Genomic DNA, 23,421 nt, shown 5'->3' with positions numbered 1-23,421 from the left:
CCGTGCTCCAAGTCGTTCACCTATGGTCCCGACCATCAACTCCTACGGATCAAATTATCACGAGAGCTGACTATTCCTACAAAGGTGCTCCACCACGTACCCGGTACCCGTGAATGCAGCAATCATGCACCTAGGGTTTTAGGGTTTATTTGTTAATGTCTCCTTTACGTAACACTCATGTGTGCGAGACAACGAGAGGCCAACTGCGTGCGTGCGTCTCTTCTCTTCGTATATGTACTCCACCGTTTGTCTGGTGTCCAAAAAATTATAATAACTACTAGCAATGTGCCAATCCGTTGCCACACGGTCAAAGTAGATTAATACATATTCACCGATTTAATAGAAAAAAAGTCTAGTTTTCAAATACGTATATCACTAAAAATATGTTATGTTTCACTCAAAATATATTCCTTTGGCGGTTTTGATGAGATAAGGGAGGAATGTTGTTGGTTTCAAGATTCGAGAAGTGGTATATGTCTAATTTCTACTCTTACTAGCAAGATGCCCGTGCGTTGCACGGAACATCAAGATCTTGTGGGAGAAAAGGATGAACGAGGGAAGGCCTTATCTGCAAATGTGGTGAAGAGTGCGGGTAAATTGCCATATTTTCCTTCCTATCTGTCAGATGTAAATCGGACGACCTACATTGCAGGATGGCAGGCCCACCATCATCACCAACTCTATTTTTTATCCCTACTCTTATAAAAAGCATTGTCGGTGATGATCGTGTGCCTGCCATCCTGCAATATAGGCCGTCCGATCTATATCTGACGGATAGGAAGGAAACTATAGCAATTTTGCAAAAAGATACCCACACCCCTCTCCACATTTGCAAATAAGGCCTTCCCTCATTCATCCTTTCCCCCCACAAGATAAACTACTCATACAAATGCATCTTGATGCTCTGTGCAACGCATGGGCATCTTACTAGTTGTTGCAAAAAGCCCATGTGTGTGTGAGAGAGAGGGAGAGTGGAGGAGGACGGAGTGCATGTGTGACAAAGACACAAGGAGTGTGTGTGTGCGATAGGTATCAGCTTAAAATGAGGCGATAGTGTGTGTGTGCACGATCGAGAGGGCGTGTCTCAAGAAGGGAAGAAAAATCTACATAGATACAAAGAGCGGGAGAGAGACATGTATGCGATGGTGGAAGCACAAGTGTGCGGGTGTATAAACCTATCTAGAGGCTAGCTAGTCGATAAATGTTCGTGAGAGAAATACGAGTCGGGGTGCGAAAGCGAGAGTTTTGTGTGTGTGAGAGAGAGACGGTAGTCGGGAAGGGGAGTGGAAGCAGGAGTTGTGTGTGTGTGTCTATGAGAGAGAGGAGACGGTAGTCGGGGTTGTCTGATCGGTAAACAAATGAATAATGTCAGTCTGGGATGGAGACAAAAAGGAGACCACAACAAATGTTGTGTCTACAGGAGAGAGAGAGAGAGAGTAATTTTAGTGGTATGAGTCATATGTAGAGACATATAGGGTGTGTGAGAGAATTCCATAGAGATAAAGACAAAGTGAAAGACGAGTGGAGACTGTGTGTGTGGCGGTGAAAAAGAAAGCTGAGGTACCGAGTGATACCAGAGAACAATAGAGACATGAGAGATAATGAAAACTGTGTAATGTATAATGATAGGGAGAGTGTGACACTTCTCAAGGGAGACGTCGACATACCATGTTTGCGAGGATAGGAGAAACATGAAGTGAGCGTGCGGGTGAGCTGGAGAAAAGAGAGTGATAGCTACTTGAAGGAGCATGCATGCGAGAGAGATGGGCGTGAAAGGAGTGAACAAAAAAGGGATTCAAATATTTGAATTCGAGATGATGATACATGTAATCCATACTCGAACCAAAATTGATCTATCAAACATGTATACTCATATAAATTCACGCACATCTATGTTATTTAATATGTAGATATTACTGATCCATACATTTTAGTAGAACATAATTTGGTTAAAAAATTTCAAATTCAACCTTAAGATTTCGAGATCGTTGTATTTGTAAATCATATTATACATATAAAGGAGCAAAATTATTTGTTGTGCTTTTGAAAGTATATATAAAAAATGATGTATATAGAATGTAATTCCAATTGAAAATGGACCCCGCCCGAAAAAAAAATAGAATACAAACGGGATTCGAATTGAGTTGGCACGGTAAACGTGCACTCTGCAAAATTTGAACGAAGCGGGGAAAGTCACAGTAACCGCCCGAAACCAAAATCTGCGAGATGGAAATCACTACTGCCTATCTCTGCCACGCAAAGCCTATCTGCTGAATTTTTATAGGTTTCGATAGGGGTAGGTTTGTAATTTCACTCAAACGTGACGTAACCGCCTCTCACCCGGATTCATACACGGTGGGTACCAAAACACAGTGTGTCCTCGGCCGAAATCGACTCCCTCCCCGATTCATATTCATACACGGTGGGCGCCAAAAACAAACTCTCGTCGGCAAATATTCGGTGTATGCGAGATTACCGTCCTATCCCCAACCGACTAATGTTGTTGTGATGTAGTAGAAATTTGAAACGGGGGCTAAGTTTGTAAATTTCCTCGCATTTGAGACAAGCGCGCCCTGAATACATGGTTCCCCCCTTCCTCTCTACCTCCCTTTTCCCCATTCGTACTCCGTGGGCGCCAAAACACCCTCTCCACCCCACCCTCCTCCGTCCGCCGCCGTCCGCCACCCCATCCACTGCTGTCCTCCTCCACCATGCCGGAGCTGATATCCTGATGCCGCCGTCCATTACAAGAGATCGACCTCTCTCATCCACGGCTTCGGACTGGGATCCTTGCATCCCGTCCTCTCGCTTCATCCCCGCCGTCGTCCACCTTGCCGGCGCCGCTCCGACGACCATCTCGTCCACCGCGCCCCGCCACCACCGTCTACCCTCCTAAATCTGCTTCCACGCCGCCGACAGCCATTGCTACCGCAGCACCGTCAAATTCTCAGCAGATGCGTACACGGCGCCGCACCAGAGGCGGTACTCTTTCGTATTTGCTCAACTTATTTATCACAGCAAGAAAATAGATCTTCACTACTTTACTCTAATTTCTTGTCTTGGTTGCGAAGTTGCCTTTGTCTGATTTGCACCTTCAGATCCGCCATGGCACGCTCAACACTATACTCCCAATGCTTATGGTTTTCCCCTTTTATATTCCACACTAGTTAAATCACAGTAGAATTTCAAAATTGGGTCAGTCGATTTTTCAGAGCTCACCGGAGTTCGCCGGTGCGATTGAAGGGGCTAGGGTGGTTGTGGGGCCTCACCGAACGAAGAAAACTCGACACGGGTGGGGGTTGGGGTGGGTGTGGGGGTGGGGGTGGCGGAGGAACACAGGTGATGGGGGCCGGTGGTCCGGCCGGCGGCCCGTGCGGTGTTTTGTATGGGAAGAATCAGAGACGAGGAAGAAGAAGGGTTAGGAGACGTAGGATCTTCATCCAACCGCCTGAAATGGTCGAGAGATAGCTGGGAGTTGCATTCTTAATGCGCTCTGGTTCATCATGTGTGGGCACTGCGCAACCAACATTTTATTATCCAAAATCTGATTGCTCTTCTTTACCATGTTCCTCTTCCATTCTTTTTTAACATGTATTGTCTCCGTTCCTAAATACAAGTCTTTGCATAGATTCCACCAGGGACTACATATGGAGCAAAATGAGTGAATCTACACTCTAAAATGTATCTGAATACATCTGTATGTGATCCATAGTAGAAATCTCTACCAAGACTTATATTTTGGAATGGAGGGAGTATGATAGTAGTAAAGTATGTTCCTTGTACTGACGATGAGCAGGGATATTTACAGTGTAGAGGTCTATACGGTCGGTTGTGATGGACACTTTGAGCCTCTTTGATTCGTAGGATCTTGTAAACATAGGAATAGGATTTGTAGTGGCCTGCCCACTTGAATCCTATAAGAATAGTAAGGAAATGCGGGGAGCTGTGTCGCCTTTGAGAGTTACACTGATATTAACAGTACCGCACCTTCACTTGAAGAGAGCTGGTATCCGAAGCCTTTCTAGCCGTACCGGCAATACTAGCACATATATTCCAGCAAGTTCCACTTTGTTGATTTTACTCTGATGCTTAAGGTTTTCCCATTATATCTACACTATGATCTGTGTAGCTGCTTTGTGTCGCACTAGCAGCAGTCCACTCTTGAAGCTAAACACTTCAATGACTTACAAAATTGGCACTAAGGCATTGAGTGCCATTCTGGATGCAATGAAACTCATACGCTCCCCACCTGTTGATTCTTGTTCAGAATATGATCCTAATGACTATTCTAACCTCGAGGGGTCAAAGGCAGATGGCCTGTCCTATTCACCCATCAAGGTGCCTGTTCTAATTTGGCAATGTTTTATTGATTGCGGGTATCTTGCATATGTTGTCTTGCATTTCTTCTACTTTGTTGCACCGCCATCTACTTAGTTTACTCATCATATATGTCGAGATGCCATGCCCATCCATTATCAATACATATTCCATCTATCATCATACCATGTTTTTCCACTCAAATGATGTTCTTGTGCATCAGACATCAAAAAGGAAGATGACGATTGCCGAACCTGAAGGAGCACTAGCAAAGTCCTTGAAAAACGTGGTGGTGACGGAGAAATCAGACAGCGCCCCACTTATATTGGCTGTACAACCAGTGACACAAAACATAGGACCGATTCCAGCAGACTGTACCCATACTTCACTGGCCACAATACTAGCCCCACCACACAAGACCTGCACTCCAGCAAAAGGTATACCGATTTCATTTGCCATAGCACCGGCTGTACCACAGAAAAATCCCACTCCAGCAAAAAGTACAACAAGTCCACCGGCCGAAGACCTATCCCAACTGCAGAGACGGCCAATTCCTGCAGATTGGAACCCTATTCCATTTATTCACAGTTTAAAGGACAATGCTTTCAATGTTGTTAGGGACTACGTGCATATATTCCCATCATGGGAAAATTATTGTGAAGACAAACACCATTTTCACATCTTCCTGTCCAACTTACGTGTAAGTGCTATTATTCATGGTTATTATTTTCCTGTTTTCTGCTGATTGAACACATCAATGATTTACATTACATTGTTGTAACTAGGCAAGGGTCAATCTGGACAGTCATGACGAGCAAAGCTTGCTTGTGCTTTTCAAGGAAGCATTGCGGCAGTATCGGTGTTAACTGAGGAAATCACACTTTGATGGCAAGTCTATAAACGAATTTTCGGTGAAGTCTCTTGTGCTAAATTTAGAAGACATTGAATGGAAAAACCTTGTTATGCACTGGTCTCGTTCCCAGGATGAGGTACTGTCTATGAAACCACATGACAATTTGAACTTCTACTTTTTCGCATGTGCCTTACGGATCTTTTTTGCAGGAAATCTGCTCGAAAAAGAATTTCAGTTTGACAAGAACGACATGATATCGCAAATATGCTACCCGCTGCTTTGCTCTTGTTAGTACTTGTTGTCCTGTATCACTGTACTTGCATACATACCTGGTTCATTATGTGACAGCAGTATGCATGATAGCTTGCTTATCAATTGTTCGCTTTAAATTATCTGATCTGTATGAATGGTTACATTAGTGTAGAATATATCCAATGCCAATGTTTTTTTAGCTCTGCATTATTCTTGTAAGTACATATTGTCCTTTATCAGTGTACTTATAATGACAGGTAGTTGTTCATGTACCATCACTCTGCAACTTATTTTTCTTTGCCCTCCATTTTCTACACATCAGATCTATATTTACTCTTACCATAAGGTTGGTACTGAAGAAGTTTAGCTATGCATTGCTCTTGGCTGTACCTTTTGTCTGTATCGCTGCATTTACATTTATAGCTACTTGGTTATGTAGCATCACTCTTCATCTTATCTTAAATATTCTCCATTTTTTCGTATATTATCACATCTATATTTATTCTTAACAAAATGTAGAATAAAGACAATGCTTTTGAAGAAGATTCTGTGGTAAACTTCTTGAATTGCCCCCCCCCCCCCCATCAGCATGGACAAAGCCTTTATAGAGTCTGTCTTCACCAATAATGTAAGTTTGTCCATCTCAAGCCTTCAAACTTTGTTGTATATATTTGGTTAGGCATGACTGCACCAACTGTTTATTTTTAGTGTTTGCATTAAATTGTTTGTTTAAAGTTTATTATGTAGTTCATAAACAAAAGTTTGTCATTTCTCTATTTAAATTTTCAGTTGTACAACCAAATTCCTTCTTCATACCATGTAAATTAAATTATACAGAGCAAGTGATCTTCTTTTGCACTACATGTATGCTTCTGTTCTTCATCCATAATCCAGTGGTGTGGTGAACCTACCCACTACAGCACAATGTCATATTCTGCAATGTCTTAACTATGAACAATGTCATATCATTCTACTATTATTTAAACCGTCTCTTTATTTGCCAATCTGAAATGTTATAAATTGACAGCACACTAACCATTGATACTTATGAGTTCTTGATCTGTAATCCAATGGTGTCGTGAAGCTGCCAACTCCTTCACAATGTCATTTCCTGCCATGTCTTGACCTGAACAATACCATATTGTGTTAATGCAATTTTAAACTGTGTCACTTTATTCCATTTTGTTGAAATCAATGATAGCAACCCAAACAGAAGGTTCGACATCTATAACGCCGACAATTTGCTGCATCGAGGCTTCTCCCGTCGCTTTTACAGGCCAACAACTTGTATGACAGCGGGCAATTCTTGTATAACGGCGACGCGTTCTACACCCTGAATATGACGCATGGCTCGATCCTGCCCCCGCTCATCAACACGTTCGAGGTGTACTCGCTCATTCGGATGGAAAACTTTACCGCTGACTCCCAGGATGGTAAGATCGATCATCGACATAGATATTGCACGCATATGACGAATATATCATGCGTGTGACAAGATTCGCACCATCATCATGCAGCTTATTCAGTTGATGAACATCACCTCCAGCTCCCTGCACTTAAAACAGATCTTAATGACAAAAATCTCATTGTATACTTGTGTAGACCCCTGAAGATTCTCAACTCCATTAGACATTGCCAGTATCCTCATTAAAGTAATAGAAACAAGTTTATCAACCAGCTGATTCAGTCCTACACTAAACTCCTTAGTAAGACAATAACCAGCTGATTCAGTCCTACACTAAATTCCTTAGTAAGCCATGTTCTAAAGTTCAACGGCCCACAAACCATGGCCAAGACCGTTGTAGAGGAATGGATTGATACAATTTATTTTCTTCTATTAAAATAACTTTGCAACTAGTTAAGTACTTAAGTTAATGTCTACATTCTTTTAAATACATATGAACGCCCATACCCAACACATACAGCTTTTTTCATTCCATTTATATTTGTTTCCATTGTCTTTTGGCTGTTGTAGTCAGTTACATGAAAGAAGTCAAGAAACACTACAATTTGACACGAATAAACTGGAATGGAGATCTGTGCTCCCCAAGAGAATATTCCTGGGAAGGTTTGACTTGCGACTACTCTAAGAGCAACCAGAATCCGAGGATTGTTGGAGTGTAAGAACCTAACAGGGACTTGTACCATATACATTTCGGAATCTGAACATCACAATTCAATATTTTTTAACTTTTGAAGCACATTCTGTTATATAAATAATTTACTGTAAACCTGAACCACAAAAAGATACTAGAATAATCTCAAGGAAACATGTTAGCTCAATGATATCACAAAATGAAGACATTTGTATTGAATGATTTTTTTTATTTTTTTTTGCAGAAATCTGTCTACCAGCGGACTGAAAGGTGGATTAACCATAGCATTCATGAACATGGTATCACTGGAAAACCTGTAAGTGGTGCCTACCACAAAATATTAATGGGATAAATGAGGTTATGTTAACATCTTTGTGATCCTAAGCATAAAACATATGCAGGGATTTGTCACACAACAATTTGACAGGAGGTATTCCAGACTACCAAATAAAGTCAATAAAAGTTCTGTAAGTCTCTGCTGATTATAATGTTTGGGTGATGATATAAATTTTAGAGAATGGTTTTAACTATTATTTTACAGAGATTTGTCATATAACCAACTCGATGGACCAATCCCTCATTCTATTCTTCAAAGATATCAGGCCGGTCTGCTTGACTTAAGGTTTGCATGCTCTGTTGCACAATCCTTTCGTCTTGACTGAATGTTTCACAATTTCTTACAACAGAAGAAAAAAAATAGATCAAACTAAACAACTACACCGAAAAGAAACAGGGTTAAGCCTCATAGAAAAAAAATCAAGGTTTAGCAAAAATCTTCGCACATTTCACAAAACAACAGTTATACAAGTTTGACTTTCTGTGGCAACAGTTTGGTTGGTGTTACATTTTGTGGCGTGCCACATTTTTCCAGCACCAAGCCGCAGCAGCCTCATTGTCGTATATGTGAACACTTACCAAATTTGACGAAGTTGTGATGGCCAATTCGGGTGCCACAAGAAGTGTGTGCAGCAACACTTGCGCAGAGCATTGCATTGATCTAAACATTCCATCAGTTACGTGTACTAGTATAACTATAAGGCTTTATCATCTATCGGCATTCAATATGAGAAATAGATAAGGACATTTAGTAACTGCACATGATTTACAAACCATGAAGTTTCTTCTTTTAGAATGCATAGATGAGAAACCATGAAGTTTATTCGTTCAGAGTGCATACATGTTTAGCATGTTAGTCGTGTTAGAAAATGGAGGCATCTTCTAATCATAATTTTGTAGAGCTGTTGTAGCTAACATCTTATGTGTTCATTTTTTTTCTATATGTTCTGTAATGGTGCCACTAGGTTAGAAGGCAATCCCGTATGCTCAAAAGTCAAAGATACGTACTGTTCAAATAAGAAGAGCACCAAATCTACCATGGTCATCGCAGTGATAGTTCCTGTAGTACTTGTATCCCTCCTAGTAGTGATGTGCATACTCTGGAAATTGTGCTGGAAAGGTAAAACAATACATTTCGCTCTTAAATTCCCTTCCATCAATGGAATAGGTGGTAGAAATTAAACAGCAGCTTCACACCAAAACTTTCATGTAACACACTACTTTTTGACTCTGCGGGGATGTCAGGAGACACTGAGGATTATGCTATGTATGAAGAGGAGACGCCCCTACATATTGACATCAGACGGTTCACCTACGCAGAGCTAAAGCACATAACAAACGACTTCAATTCAATAGTTGGAAAAGGAGGTTTTGGTACTGTTTATCATGGCACAATGGAAAATGCTGATGAAGTGGTGGTAAAGGTGCTTATGGAGACATCAATAGCGGAGTCAACGGATTTCCTCCCTGAGGTATACCATAAGACCAACTAGGTCAAATTAATGATTCTTCAACAGAAAGTAAACTATAAGTGTGCAAGATATCAATCCTTTCCAGAGTCCATATCCAATGAAATGATGCAACTGGCTTCAGCTCTAGGATGATTGGTAACTATATCTGTTGCTGCAGGTGCAAACCTTGTCCAAAGTTCATCACAAGAATCTCGTAACTCTACAAGGATATTGCCAGAACAAGTGCCTAGCCCTCATTTATGACTTCATGCCCAGAGGAAATCTTCAACAGCTTTTAAGAGAAGGTTTTTCTCTCCACTATTTCAAAAGCACACACCAACAGCTTTCATTAACTACTTGGAAACCACCTACGTGCTACTCCCTCCGTTCACAAATATAAGATGTTTTGGATATTTCAATATGGACTACATAGAGACTGAAATGAGTGAACAAACACACTAAAACTTGTCTATATACATCCGATTCAGAAAAAATTTAAAACATCTTATATTTGTGAACGGAGGGAGTAAATTTTATATTGCGCTTCGCAGCATAATAAAAAATTGATAGGACCTGGCATAAGTTTTTTTAAAATCAAATCAAATAAATCTGGCATTGACACCCTAGACCCTACTGTAAACAAGGAGTTTTTTAAATAAAATCTGATTTCCTTGTTAAAGGTGTAGTTGGTTGCATAGACTGTTATTGCTGCTGCTAATCATACACTTGAGTTGGTGGACCTAGTTCTTTTTAGAGCTTTTCTTTTTTGGAAAATTCTACTTAGAATTGTCCATTGTCAAATTCATAACCATAGCATGGTCATAGATACTTGGCTAACAAATTTGGGCACAACAGTTACATATCTCTACTCAGTCATAGTTATGACTTGATAGTTGCATATTTAAAATCAGTAAGAAACAAAGCAATGACGGAGGTACATATTCAAAGAATACTTCAATAGCTTGGTTCCATTGTTAAAAGAAAAATCTTTGTTAAAGAGAAGGAAAAACAGTGATCTCTTGAAGATCAAAGAGCTTATTTATGCCAGCTTCAGACCATAATAGACCCATTGATACCAAGGTTAATCATTGTGTGTTGTTTTAACATCATTTCTGAAGTTAAATGTGCAAAATTACAAAGCTAGTATGTATGCTACCATGCATGTATCTTGTGGCACTTAAATTAAATTTGGTACATCTTGATGCAGGAGAAGACTACAGTTTGAATTGGGAACAGCGACTTCATATTGCACTTGATTCTGCACAAGGTTGGAATTTCATTTACATGCTTCCTTTAGGCGATCTATGTATGTATCCATATGTTGACAAAGTAAACTACAGGACTGGAATATCTACACGAGTCATGCACCCCATCAATAGTTCACAGAGATGTCAAGACCGCTAACATCCTTCTGGACAAGAACCTGGTGGGGATCATAGCTGATTTTGGGCTTTCACGGGCTTTTAACGATGCGCACACACACATATCTACTGTTGCTGCTGGCACTCTTGGCTACCTTGACCCCGAGTACCATGCAACTTTCCAGCTCACCACCAAGACAGATGTTTACAGCTTCGGCATCGTGCTCTTGGAAATCATCACTGGCAAGCCCCCGGTGTTGATGGACCCTCAAACCTACCACCTACCAAATTGGGTACGCCAAAAGATTGCCAAAGGCAGTATCCAAGATATCGTGGACAAGAAGCTGTTGGATCAGTATGACACCAGTTCCCTGCAGAGTGTGGTGGACCTTGCCATGAACTGCGTCGAAAGCGCAGCCATGGACCGTCCTACCATGACCGAAGTTGTTTCAAGGCTAAAAGTGTTGCTGCCAACGGTTCCAAGTGAAAAGCAGTATGCTTCTGCGTCCTCTCGATGTACGAACTCCATGGATGCTGAAATGCGAAGGCAGTTCCAGTTGCTGATTTCTGAAGAAAGGAACGAGGAGAGCTCCTTCCGGTCTGGTTATACCGGTGGGATGCCAGAATTAAACCCTCTATCTGGACGTTGAAGGGAAAATACCAGCTGAGTTGTTGCATCTGCTTAGTTAAAGTTTGGTAATTTGCTATTGTGTTGTCATTGGTTGTTTATAAACTACAATTCATTCATTTTATTTCCAGTTCCCAGTCTTGCTTGTTGTTTGGATGAGGAGTACTTTTTTGCGCGACACTGGGGTTTAGTTCAAGTAATTTTGAAAAAGGAAGCATCTTCTTCCATGCGATGAGAACTCGGTGATCTATTAACCGGTGCTCGAACATTAGGGTCTAAACCAAATCGAAAACAAGTAGTCAGCTTAAACACTGCTACTTTAGAATTCCAAGTTTTATCCCCAATCCCTCTTGCATGCTGTTGAATTAGATTAAAAATGCGTGCTCACTGTACCAAATCCTCTAAGCAATTGTCGAGTTCATCGACCATCCCAAAAATATATGTGATGGGGTACTATATGAATCAATGAGCGAGTTAGCACCTATATAAGCTACCAAGAGGCTGATGCTTATGAAGGGGCAGAAATGGAACCATATGACATACCTAACCCTCGTCCGCCGTCGGCCCTCGCCCGCAGACAGCTCCTCGACTCGGCCGCTTACTGCAGCGCCTTCTTCGCCTCCAGGCCGAGACCCGGGCTGTTGTGGCGGTGGTCTTGGGGAGAGGGGCGGGGCGAACCCGCGCCGTGCGAAAACCCATGGCCGCCATCCCCGACGGCGACGGCAGAGGGCCGTGCCTGCTATGCGTTCTGCAATCTGGTCTGGTCCAGTGAACCCAAACGACCGCACGCGCGGAGCCGAGTCGCGCGTGTAGGCCCTACTGCCCTAAGGCCCCCGCAACAACAGCTGAATCACTCGTGCTTCTGGAGTTCTGGGTTGAGAGAAAGTCCACCCACCTTATCCTCCGTTTGTTTTATACTACTGGATTACATTTCTTTTGTCGATAAGGCCAAGCCCATATACGTACAGCATTGCAAAGACCATCCTTACAGCGAGCTCCTTTACTGGGTGGACTGATGGGCATGGCATGAAGCAATTCAGAGGTCGGTGCCTTATAATGAGTATTATCAGTCATCCAGTACAAGACCCAGGAGTTCATATCTTCAGAATCACCTGTGATATGTAGTGTAGCGTAGAACTGAAGAATAAGCTCTTCATTCCAATCAACAATGTCAGAACAAAAGTTGAGGAGGCCTGTGTCATGAAGCACACTGAGTACAGGAGTGAGACAAGGCAATGATTCCATGTCCACATGAGGAATATGCTCATGGTAGAAGATTTTGTCCTTGTTGAAAAGCAGCGAGGAATAGAAATTGGTCTGGCTGGCAGTCCAGAAGCGCTTCCTCCTAAGACGAGCAGAGTCATAAGGATTATAGTCAGTGAAGAATACATGCTCGCTGTCGGTGTCAAAACCGGCGGATCTCGGGTAGGGGGTCCCGAACTGTGCGTCTAAGGCGGATGGTAATAGGAGGCAGGGGACACGATGTTTTACCCAGGTTCGGGCCCTCTTGATGGAGGTAAAACCCTACGTCCTGCTTGATTATTCTTGATAATATGAGTAGTACAAGAGTTGATCTACCACGAGATCGGAGGGGCTAAACCCTAGAAGCTAGCCTATGGTATGATTGTATGTTGTCCTACGGACTAAAACCCTCCGGTTTATATAGGCACCGGAGGGGGATAGGATTACATAAGGTCGGTTACAAAGGAGGAGATATACATATCCGTATTGCCTAGCTTGCCTTCCACGCCAAGTAGAGTCCCATCCGGACACGAGACGAAGTCTTCAATCTTGTATCTTCATAGTACAACAGTCTGGCCAAAGGATATAGTCCGGCTGTCCGGAGACCCCCTAATCCAGGACTCCCTCAGTAGCCCCTGAACCAGGCTTCAATGACGATGAGTCCGGCGCGCAGTGTTGTCTTCGGCATTGCAAGGCGGGTTCCTCCCCTGAATACACCACAGAAGAATTTAAATACAAGGATAATGTCCGACCCTGCAAAATAAGTTCCACATACTACCGTAGAGAGAATAATATTTCCACAAATCTAATCTGCTGACACGTTTCGGCAGCACGACATCACGTCATGGCCCGGTAATTATTCGAACCGTTTTTCTTTAACCAGCCCCGCACATAACGCGAGGCGGTTTTTTGACACGTCTTGTCAAAGCAGAGATCGTGTTCCCCTTATTACGGGATTCTCGTCAATACGGACGTGGGTAACCCAACCGCGCCACCAATTACGGCGCTTGGGGGATAAGCGAGTTTTACCAGGCTAGTGAGGGGGCGCATAGTTTCATCCGCCCTTATAAAGGGATAAGGTCTCACCTTTTTCTACCCACGCCTTCTTCCTCCTTGCTCATCCATTCTTGCGCACTCGAGCTCCAACGCCCAAGTCCACATTCTTCTCCTTAAATTTCTCCAAACATGTCCGGAGCGGGAGGCAAGTGGATGGATTCCTCCGTTACGGAGGGACACATCAAAAAGCTACGCGGAGCCGGATACTTAGCCGCGGATATCGCGCATCAGCTGCCAGCCACGGGGCAGGTCATCCCTACCCCGGAACCTCATGAAAGGGTGGTTTTTCTCCCCCACTTCGTCCGCGGATTGGGGTTTCCCCTCCATCCATTCGTCCGTGGCCTCATGTTCTATTACGGGCTGGACTTTCATGATCTGGCCCCAAATTTCATTCTCAACATCTCGGCATTCATCGTCGTGTGCGAGGCTTTCCTCCGCATCCGGCCCCACTTCGGCCTGTGGCTGAAGACCTTCAATATCAAGCCGAAGGTGGTGGGCAGCCAACAAGCGGAATGCGGCGGAGCCATGGTGGGAAAAATGCCCGATGTTATATGGCTCGAGGGCTCCTTCGTGGAGACCGTAAAGGGGTGGCAATCGGGGTGGTTCTACATCACCGAGTCGCGCGACACCAACTGGGCGGCGGCCCCCGAGTTTCGATCCGGATTCCCCACGCGGCTCACTTCCTGGAAAGAGAAGGGCATGTCCTGGGGTTCATCGGTGGAGCTGGACGGACTCCAGAAATGTATCCGGAATATGATAAGCAAGAAGCTTAAGCTTGTCAACATAGTCCAGGTCATGCTCTTCCGCCGGATCCTCCCGTGTCAACAACGGGATTTCAACTTATGGGAGTTCGACCCGGCCCAGCACCAGACTCTAAGCGAGCTCTTCGACACGACGCACAAGGACGTCTGGAGGGTGCTGTTCAAGGGCGCCAAGGTCCCTCCTTCTCTTACCGAGGACCGCGGGCTAAGCGCGAAGCGCCCTGCGAATTCGGTGAGTTCTACACATCTGGTAGGATATTTATTTCTCATAGTTTAACCACGTGCGGGGTCTGAGCTCCCATGCCTTTGACAGGACTAGGTGGAGACATCGGAGCAGATTAACTATCCAGCCCCTCTGCCCAAAGACACTGCGAACGCTCTCCTGACGGAGATGCTGACTCCGGCTCCTTATAAGGTGCCGAAGAAGACCAAGAAGAAGGCCAAGGGAACCCGAAAGAGTTCCCGGCGCCAGGTGGTATCAGACTCATCGTCCGATAACTCCGCGACACACTCCTCCCATGACAATGAGGAGGAGGAAGATGAAGATGCTCCCCCTCCAGCCGGGGGAGACAAGAAAAGGAAGGACTATCCTTCCGGACTGCTCCACCACTGCCGCCGACGGCGAAGACGAGTGGCCGCTAGGGCCAAGCCCCTGGCGAAGTTGTAAGTATTCGGATACCAGAGTAACTCATAGCATACCTTTGTCGCACTGCTTCTCCTCACGCCGAATATGATTATGCAGACCGCCCCAAGCCCATATCGACGTATCCTCATCGGACGGCTCCTTGGACTTGTCGGATATGGACAGCGATCCACTTCCGATCGCCTCCTCCCCTTGCCCTACAGACAATGCCGAGGTATTGTCTCAAGGGGCGCCGAGCCGGGGGGAGACAGTCCCGGAGGCGCCTCAAGGCGACCTTCCGGACTCCAGGAGCAAAGGGAGCCAGGCTCCCGGGGGCTCCAAGTTCGGCTCTCAGTCGAACACCACGCGGGAACCTCCAATGGTTCCGGACTCGGGCAGGCGGCCCCCTTCTAAAAGGGTTAAGACGCCCGTGCTGGTGACCTCTGTCTATCCAGAGGCGCCGGACAACCTGCTCAGAGCGCTTTGCGGCGCTTCCATCGATGAAGAGCACCGCACTATTATGAGTGCGGTGATCAAGAAGGTTCAGTCCGCCAAAAGCGGACTGACTGAAGCCTGTGCCAGCCTTCTAACAGGCTTTGAGGTAAGTATTTAAAACATAGGAAAAATATTACCGCATAGACAGTAGCCCCTGATGCTCTGTTTGGTGTTCACAAAGAAAAGCCGAATAGAGGATCAAATAATAACTGCAGGAGTCTAATATGAGTATGTCTATATGCGTATGCAGGCTTCGCTACTGGCCTCTGACGCACTAACTGCGGAGGTTGCCTCACTGAAGCAGGACCTCGAAGGGTCCGAGAAGGAGCTCGGCCTTGCCAAGAGGCAACTCGAGGAGAATAAAGGTAAGTAATACCTTGTCTATACACACACACACACACACACACACACAAAGATGCGATTGCAAAATGATAGGATCATCATGAATTTGCCAGGGGCCACGACCGAAGTGGCGACCCTGAAGCAAGCACTGTCTGAGGCCGAAAACAAAGCGGCCAAGGAGCGCACCGAGCGGAAAAAGCAAGAGGCACGGGTGGGCGAGGTGCAGCAAGAGCTCCAGGCTCTCGTGACGAAGCACGAGGCTTTGGAGCTTGACTCGAAGACGTGAGAGTCCGAGCTTGCCACGGCCCTCGAGAGTGCAAAGAATGCCAAGGCCGAAGCCCAAAAGGCCCTCCAGGAGATTGAGGCGATGAGGAAGATAGCGGCGGGTAAGGCATTCAATATGCAAAGTAAGCATGTGAAAGTAAATTACTTGTTACTTACCCGAGTCCGGAGCTCTCCAAGAGCATCGCATATTTGCCCCACAACGTGTCGGATGCCGCGGAATTTTACCAGGCCGAGGAGGGAAGCTCGATGGAGAAGTTGTTCTGGTCCCAGTATACTGGCACCGAACACCCGATGCCTATGAGCGACCAGCTGAAGCAACTGGTCGAGCTACACAAGGCGGCCGAACACGCCATGGAGGGCTTTATAGTCTGGATGTGGCCTGGCGACTCCCTCCCTAACAGCTACTTCGGCCTGCTGCGGCGGCTTGTAGATGCCTGCCCACGGCTAGAAGTCATCAAGCGGTCCGTCTGTATCGAAGGTGCCCGCCGGGCTTTCGCCCGTGCAAAGGTGCACTGGGCCAAGATGGACGCCGAGAAGCTGGTGAAGTAGGGGCCGCCGCAGGGCAAGGAGCATCGCCACCCCGAGATGTATTATGAGGGTGTCCTGAAGGGTGCCCGTCTTGTAGCGGACGAGTGTGTGAAAAATGTAATATTTGAATAAACTTGCTCGTGTGATCATGTATTATGAAAACTTGTTCATATGCGCTATGCAACGCTTGTTTGAATTTAAAATATTACCTTCTGTTTGGCTGTTTATCAAATTTGAGAGATGGCTAGTCATCGGCTTCTGCCCCCATGCCACGAGTGCTGGGGTGTTCGGGATAAACATGAGCACTCTTTCTCCCATTTTTGGGTCCTTCGAGGGAGGTGCTCAGCACAACGAACAAGGCAATTAGACTATAATGCTTTGTCTCTCTCACTTAGCCATAGAATTCTATAATTTTAAATTTTGGCGAAGCCCCTAGTATTCGGAAGGCCGAATTCGGGGCGCTATACACGCCTTAAGCCGGACAAAGGCGATTCCTCGCTCTAAGCGGCATAAGTCTTTAGGGACTCGAAACCTCTCGAACAGCGACCAGTCTCTCGCCTTATCATGACAGCCAGTTTTAGCTTTATCTACTGAGGTGCTTAGCCTAGCTGAACCGGGGCACAATCGCAGTAGTTCCCCCAGTGCTACCTTAGCCGATATAGCGGAACGTAAGGTACCAAAACATGGGAGCCGGGCAAACCCAACTATTGACCCAAGACATGATTCGGAGCTGATGCATATAATGCTATAAGTTCGGGGTGCCACACTGTCGAAAGTGTTCGGGCTTCTAACGCCGTATTATGGGGTACACTTAAGCCCCTGGCGTACTGGCCGTACCAGAGTGTGCGGGTGCTGAATGTCATGAATGAACATATATATATATATAAAAGAAGAATAGAGAATGCGATAATAGTCTAGTGATATGCATTGTTTATTCCAAAAGGTGCGTTAAAGCAACATGATACAAGTAGTGCGATAAGCAAAAAGTGGGACCATCTGACATGTCCCCTCCAAGGGCAAGCTGAGGAATGGTATTGAAAGCAGGTATTTCACTCATTATCAGAGACCACCTGGGAATTTCATGATGTGACGTAGCTTTCTACCTCCTTGATTGTTGTATCGTGTGTCCGGCAAACATACTGCCGGACGGTGTTTCCAGAGAGTAAAGTCCTGAAAGAGAGAAAAAATAATAAGGCGGGAAGCCCCTAGTGCGGTTGAGCCGCGTCTTGGGGCGTGCCATAGTCGTGCCCCCCTCCCCACTATGCCCATGGTATTTTCAATGCGTAATTATGTACGCAGGGCATGGATTTAGCTGTTTGGCTGGGACTGGGGTGGGGGCCGCATTGCTATGCGAGCTTGGAACGTGCCAGGCGGTCTTGTTGCCAATTACTCCGGGCGCGCTTGAAGGTGTCCGGGTCTTGAATCGCCGAACTGGTGGATTGCCTTAAGAGGTTGCTTTGCGCTTCTGCTGCGAGGGCCGCAGTGTGCTCCTCCGTGCGGAGAGAGCGCTCTGTGTTTCCATTGACTGTGATGACCCCCCGAGGTCCTAGCATCTTGAGCTTGAGATATGCATAGTGCGGTACCGCATTGAATCTCGCAAATGCGGTTCGCCTGAGCAGTGCATGGTAGCCACTGCGGAACAGGACTATCGAAGATTAACTCCTCGCTTCGGAAGTTATCCGGGGATCCGAAGACCACTTCCAGTGTGACTGAGCCTGTGCAATGGGCCTCCACACCTGGTATGACGCCTTTGAAGGTTGTTTTTGTGGGTTTTATCCTTGAGGGGTCTATGCCCATTTTGCGCACTGTATCCTGATAAAGCAGGTTCAGGCTGCTGCCGCCATCCATAAGGACTCGAGTGAGGTGAAATCCTTCAATGATTAGGTCTAGGACCAGTGCGGCGAATCCGCCATGACGGATACTAGTGGGGTGGTCCCTGCGATCGAAGGTGATCGGACAGGAGGACCATGGGTTGAACTTTGGGGCGACTGGCTCCAACGCATATACGTCCCTGAGCGCACGCTTCCGCTCCCTCTTGGGGATGTGGGTTGCGTATATCATGTTCACCGTCCGCACTTGTGGGGGGAACCTCTTCTGTCCTCCGGTGTTCGGCTGCCGGGGCTCCTTCTCGTCATCGCTATGTGACCTCTTATATTTGTTTTCGGCATTTAACTTGCCGGCCTGCTTGAGCACCCAACAATCCCTGTTGGTGTGGTTGGCTGGCTTGTCGTGGGTGCCGTGTATTTGACATGAGCGATCGAGTATACGGTCCAAACTGGACGGGCCCGGAGTGCTTCTTTTGAATGGCTTTTTCCGCTGACCGGGTTTAGAGCCTTTGAATCTGGCATTGACTGCCGTATCCTCGGTATTGTCATTGTTAATGTGGCGCTTATGTTTGTTGCGACGTGACCTGCCATTGCCGTCCTTGGTATCCGAAGTACCATGGTTCTTTGATATGTTATTGCTGCGAGCCAGCCATCTGTCCTCTCCCGCACAAAAGCGGGTCATGAGTGTCGTGAGGGCTGCCATAGATTTCGGCTTTTCCTGGCCAAGGTGCCGGGCGAGCCATTCGTCATGGATGTTGTGTTTGAAAGCTACTAGGGCCTCCACATACGAACAGTAGACGATTTGATTTTTCTTTGTTAGGAACCGTGTCCAGAATTGCCTGGCTGATTCCTTTGGTTGCTGAATTATGTGGCTCAAGTCATTGGCATCTGGTGGTCACACATAAGTGCCTTGGAAGTTGTCGAGGAATGCGGCTTCCAGATCTTCCCAACAGCCGATGGATTCTGCTGGCAGGCTGTTGAGCCAATGCCGAGCTGGTCCTTTGAGCTTGAGTGGGAGGTATTTGATGGCGTGTAGATCGTCACCGCGGGCCATGTGGATGTGCAAGAGGAAGTCCTCGATCCATACCGCAGGATCTGTTGTGCCGTCGTATGATTCGATATTTACGGGTTTGAAACCCTCGGGGATTTGGTGATCCATTACTTCGTCTGTGAAGCATAGGGGGTGTGCGGCGCCTCTGTACTGGGCTATATCGCGACGCAGCTCAAATGAGTCTTGTCCGCTGTGGTCGGCCCAGCCAGATTTACTTTTACCGTATCCTGCATGACGGTTACCGTCTCGCATAGTGGCGCGCCCTCGTGATCCGTAGATTGATCTTGCGTGTTTTGCTTTGTCCTCCAATACGTCTCGCAGGTCTGGCGTATTTCCCCATGCCTTGATATTTTTATTTGAATGGCGTCTTGGTGCGGGCTGAGCTTTTGGCTGGAATGCCTCTCTATCGCGGCCACGAGGTGGCCGATTAGCCGCGTCATACGCTGGAGATGTAGGTTTTGGTGCTTCGTCCTCTAGGTGGGATAGCAGTCTACACTTTGGGTAACCCTTGGAGGGACGTTCGAGTTTATATTCCTCGGCCGCAAGGACTTCAATCCATCTGTCGGCTAGCAAATCTTGATCAGCTTGAAGTTGTTGTTGCTTTTTCTTAAGGCTAGTTGCCATGGCTATAAGCCGGCGCTTGAAGCGCTCTTGTTCGAAGGGATCCTCAGGCACGACGAATTAGTCATCGTCAAGGCTTGCCTCGTCTTCGGAGGGAGGCATGTAATTATCATCCTCCGCCTCTCCATCTGCCGCTCTCTCGGGAGGGCTGGCTTCTCCATCCTCCTGCCCTAAATCTTGCTGGAGGGGATTGTTGCCATCTTCGGCACTATCCGGAGTGCTATTATCTCCTGTGCCGGTATCACCACTTTTTCCTTGGCGGGACTTAGAGCAGCGCCGCTGACGTCGGCGCTTGGGATGCTTCTTGGAGGGGTCATCCTCCGTTGTCCCATCGCCATTGCCTTCTTTGGGTGTGTCCACCATATATATATATCATATGATGAGGTGGCTGTCTAGTGCCCTGTGGGCAGTGGTTCTTGTTCGCCTCCTGCATCGTCGTCCATGCCGTCGATGTCTTCGGAGTCGAAGTCGAGCATGTCGGTTAAATCGTCGACAGTGGCTACTAAGTGGGTGGTGGGTGGGCGGCGAATTTCTTCGTCATACACATCCCAATCCTGCTGGACATAGTTCGGCCAGGACTCTCCTGACAAGGAGAGAGACCTTAATGAGTTCAGTATGTCGCCGAAGGGCGAGTGCTGAAAGATATCCACAAAGGTAAACTCCATGGTCGGCGCCCAATCGGATTTGATAGGCATGGTCGCAGGCGGTTCGGAGTCCGTGGCCGGGGAAGAATCCGGTAGTTCGGCGTCACGGCTCCCGTGAAGGGTAAGGTCGATCCTCGGCTCGATCGCCGCTGAGAGTACGACCTCCGTGGCGGGGTCTATCCACCCGTCCATGGATGGCGCGATTGGCTCCGAATTGAGGGTCGGAGCAGTTGCCGATGCGATCTCCTGAACACTGTCCGATGATAGAGCTAAATCATGCTCATCGAAACTGTGTGGCGCACTCAGCAGGGGCTCGAATCCGTCGAAGATCAAGTCTCCGCGGACATCGTCCATGTAGTTTAAGCTTACAAACCTGACCTGGGGGCCAGGGGCATAACTTTCGATCTGCTCCAGATGGCCAAGCGAGTTGGCCCGCAGTGCGAGATCTGTCCGGGGAGAAAAGTCTCACCCTGGACTGCATTGCCATCGATGATTGAAGGAGCCATCAAGCCTAATGGCGATGACACAGAGGAACTCTCAATGAAAGCACCAATGTTGGTGTCAAAACCGGGGATCTCGGGTAGGGGGTCCCGAACTGTGTGTCTAAGGCGGATGGTAACAGGAGGCAGGGGACACGATGTTTTACCCAGGTTCGGTCCCTCTTGATGGAGGTAAAACCCTACGTCCTGCTTGATTATTCTTGATAATATGAGTAGTACAAGAGTTGATCTACCACGAGATCGGAGAGGCTAAACCCTAGAAGCTAGCCTATGGTATGATTGTATGTTGTCCTACAGACTAAAACCCTCCGGTTTATATAGGCACCAGAGGGGGCTAGGGTTACACAAGGTCGGTTACAAAGGAGGAAATATACATATCCGTATTTCCTAGCTTGCCTTCCATGCCAAGTAGAGTCCCATCTGGACACGGGACGAAGTCTTCAATCTTGTATCTTCACAATCCAACAGTCCGGCGAAAGGATATAGTCCGGCTGTCCGGAGACCCCCTAATCCAGGACTCCCTCACTCGCCAAAGAAGTCATCAGCCTTGAATTTTTGTTTCTTTGAGAAGGGATCCTTTGGCTTGGGGTGAGGAGTGTCAGCCAATTGCATCACAACCTCAGGGATCTCAATCTCAGGTTCCACATGCTGAGGAATTTCAGGTACTTCTTCAGTGGCAGCCTGGGACTTCAATTCTTCATTTACATGTTCATCAGCACTAGTGGCTGGAATTTCTTCATGGATGGATGGAGTTGCACGAGGTTTTTGAGATCCCATTTGGACTTCAGTAGTTATTGGGGACTGAGGAATTTGTTGAAGAGTTGTGAATAGAGGAGAGTTGGGGTGCTGACTTTCCCAAAAGTCATCTTTCATCACTGGAGTAGTGCTTCCAATGTCCACATCGTCTTCTTCATCCATTTCTTCAATGCCGGCCTCTTCTACAGTGAACTGAGTCATGGGTGATGAGATAATTGGTGTTGAAGGGATTGCATCCACTTCAATTTCTTCATCCAACTGCTCTGATGAAGCAGCAGAGGGATTCTCTTCATCGGATTCACTTGGAATCACATATTCTTCATCAAAAGGAACAAGGTCCTTTGATGGCATGGTTGAGATAGGAACAACATCAATTGGGTTGGAAAATGAGCTGGTCAATGGCTTCATCTTCTTCAGGGCTGAAGAATCTGATGAAGTTGATGCCTTCCTTTTCTTCACAGCTGCACGCTCTGCAGCCTTGGTCTTCTTCACATCTGATGCAGATGGAAGGATCATAGTTGGTGTAGGCGCAGGGGGAGCAGAGGAATTTGGTTGAATTTCTTCAGGCGCAACTGATGCAGTTTCCCTGACGTCTTTACTTTCTTCAGGCACAACACTAGTGGTTGCCCTGGCAATTTCTTTAGTGGCTGGAATGCAGTCATCAGCCCTAGAATCAGCATTTTCTTCAGCAGCCTGATTGTCATCAGCGGCGCTGGCATTTTCTTCGGTAGGCTGAGCAGATGCTTCAGCCTGAGGAATTTCCTGTTGCGTTGGGGCTGCAACATTTGAAGTGAAGTTGTTAGCGAGTCTCACAAAACGAACCTTGGCTCCCAACCAATCAGCATGGTATGCGTCAAATTCATCACTGAGTTTCTTGATCTCAGACTGTATATTGATGAGTTCTTCAGTTGTCATAGAGACAACATTTTTCTTCAAGTAGCGCTCCTTTTTGTACTGCGCTTTCTTAATCTGCTTGGCCTTCTCAAACTTCCATTTTTCTTCTTGTATGAAGTGAGTCAACATATGACTTTGGCCAGGAGTCATCTTGAAATCAGGCATAGGAGTATTTGGGTCCTTGTGTCATAGGTTAATGTACTCAAGGATCAACTTTGGATCCAAAAGCAGAGGCACACTTGTGCCCTTGGCTCTAGCGGCCTTGACCTGCCTATCTCTGATGATTTCTGTAAGTTCATCATCATCAGCTTCGTCTTCATCTGACGATACTTGAAAAGCGACTTTCTTCTTTTGAGGACTTGGTCAAGAGCCTAGTCCAGCAGTTGCCTTGGTCTTCAACAGAGTAGGACCAGTTGAAGAATGCAGTGGTGCTGAGGAACTAGCAGATGCTCCTGAGGCAATAGAGATGTCCTCCGTCCTTTGGCACAATGCGAGATGCGCAGG

The 23,421-nt window shown here is 46.4% G+C and overlaps 1 protein-coding gene across 1 annotated transcript; it reads left to right on the top strand.

Annotated features, from left to right (window-relative positions):
• The first annotated feature begins 6,761 nt into the window (after positions 1–6,761).
• On the top strand, positions 6,762–11,316 carry LOC123057000 (senescence-induced receptor-like serine/threonine-protein kinase). Its single transcript, XM_044480187.1, has 9 exons — positions 6,762–6,855; positions 7,398–7,542; positions 7,763–7,834; positions 7,920–7,985; positions 8,348–8,415; positions 9,100–9,326; positions 9,484–9,610; positions 10,513–10,572; positions 10,646–11,316. The coding sequence occupies exons 1-9, from the start codon at positions 6,762–6,764 to the stop codon at positions 11,314–11,316; spliced, it is 1,530 nt and encodes a 509-aa protein (XP_044336122.1).
• Positions 11,317–23,421: the final 12,105 nt, after the last annotated feature.

Source organism: Triticum aestivum, chromosome 3A, assembly GCF_018294505.1.
Source record: "Triticum aestivum cultivar Chinese Spring chromosome 3A, IWGSC CS RefSeq v2.1, whole genome shotgun sequence".
NCBI classification, from domain to species: Eukaryota; Viridiplantae; Streptophyta; class Magnoliopsida; order Poales; family Poaceae; genus Triticum; species Triticum aestivum.
The sequence above is the reverse complement of the archived record's forward strand: the minus strand, read 5'-3'. Positions and strand labels throughout refer to the sequence as shown.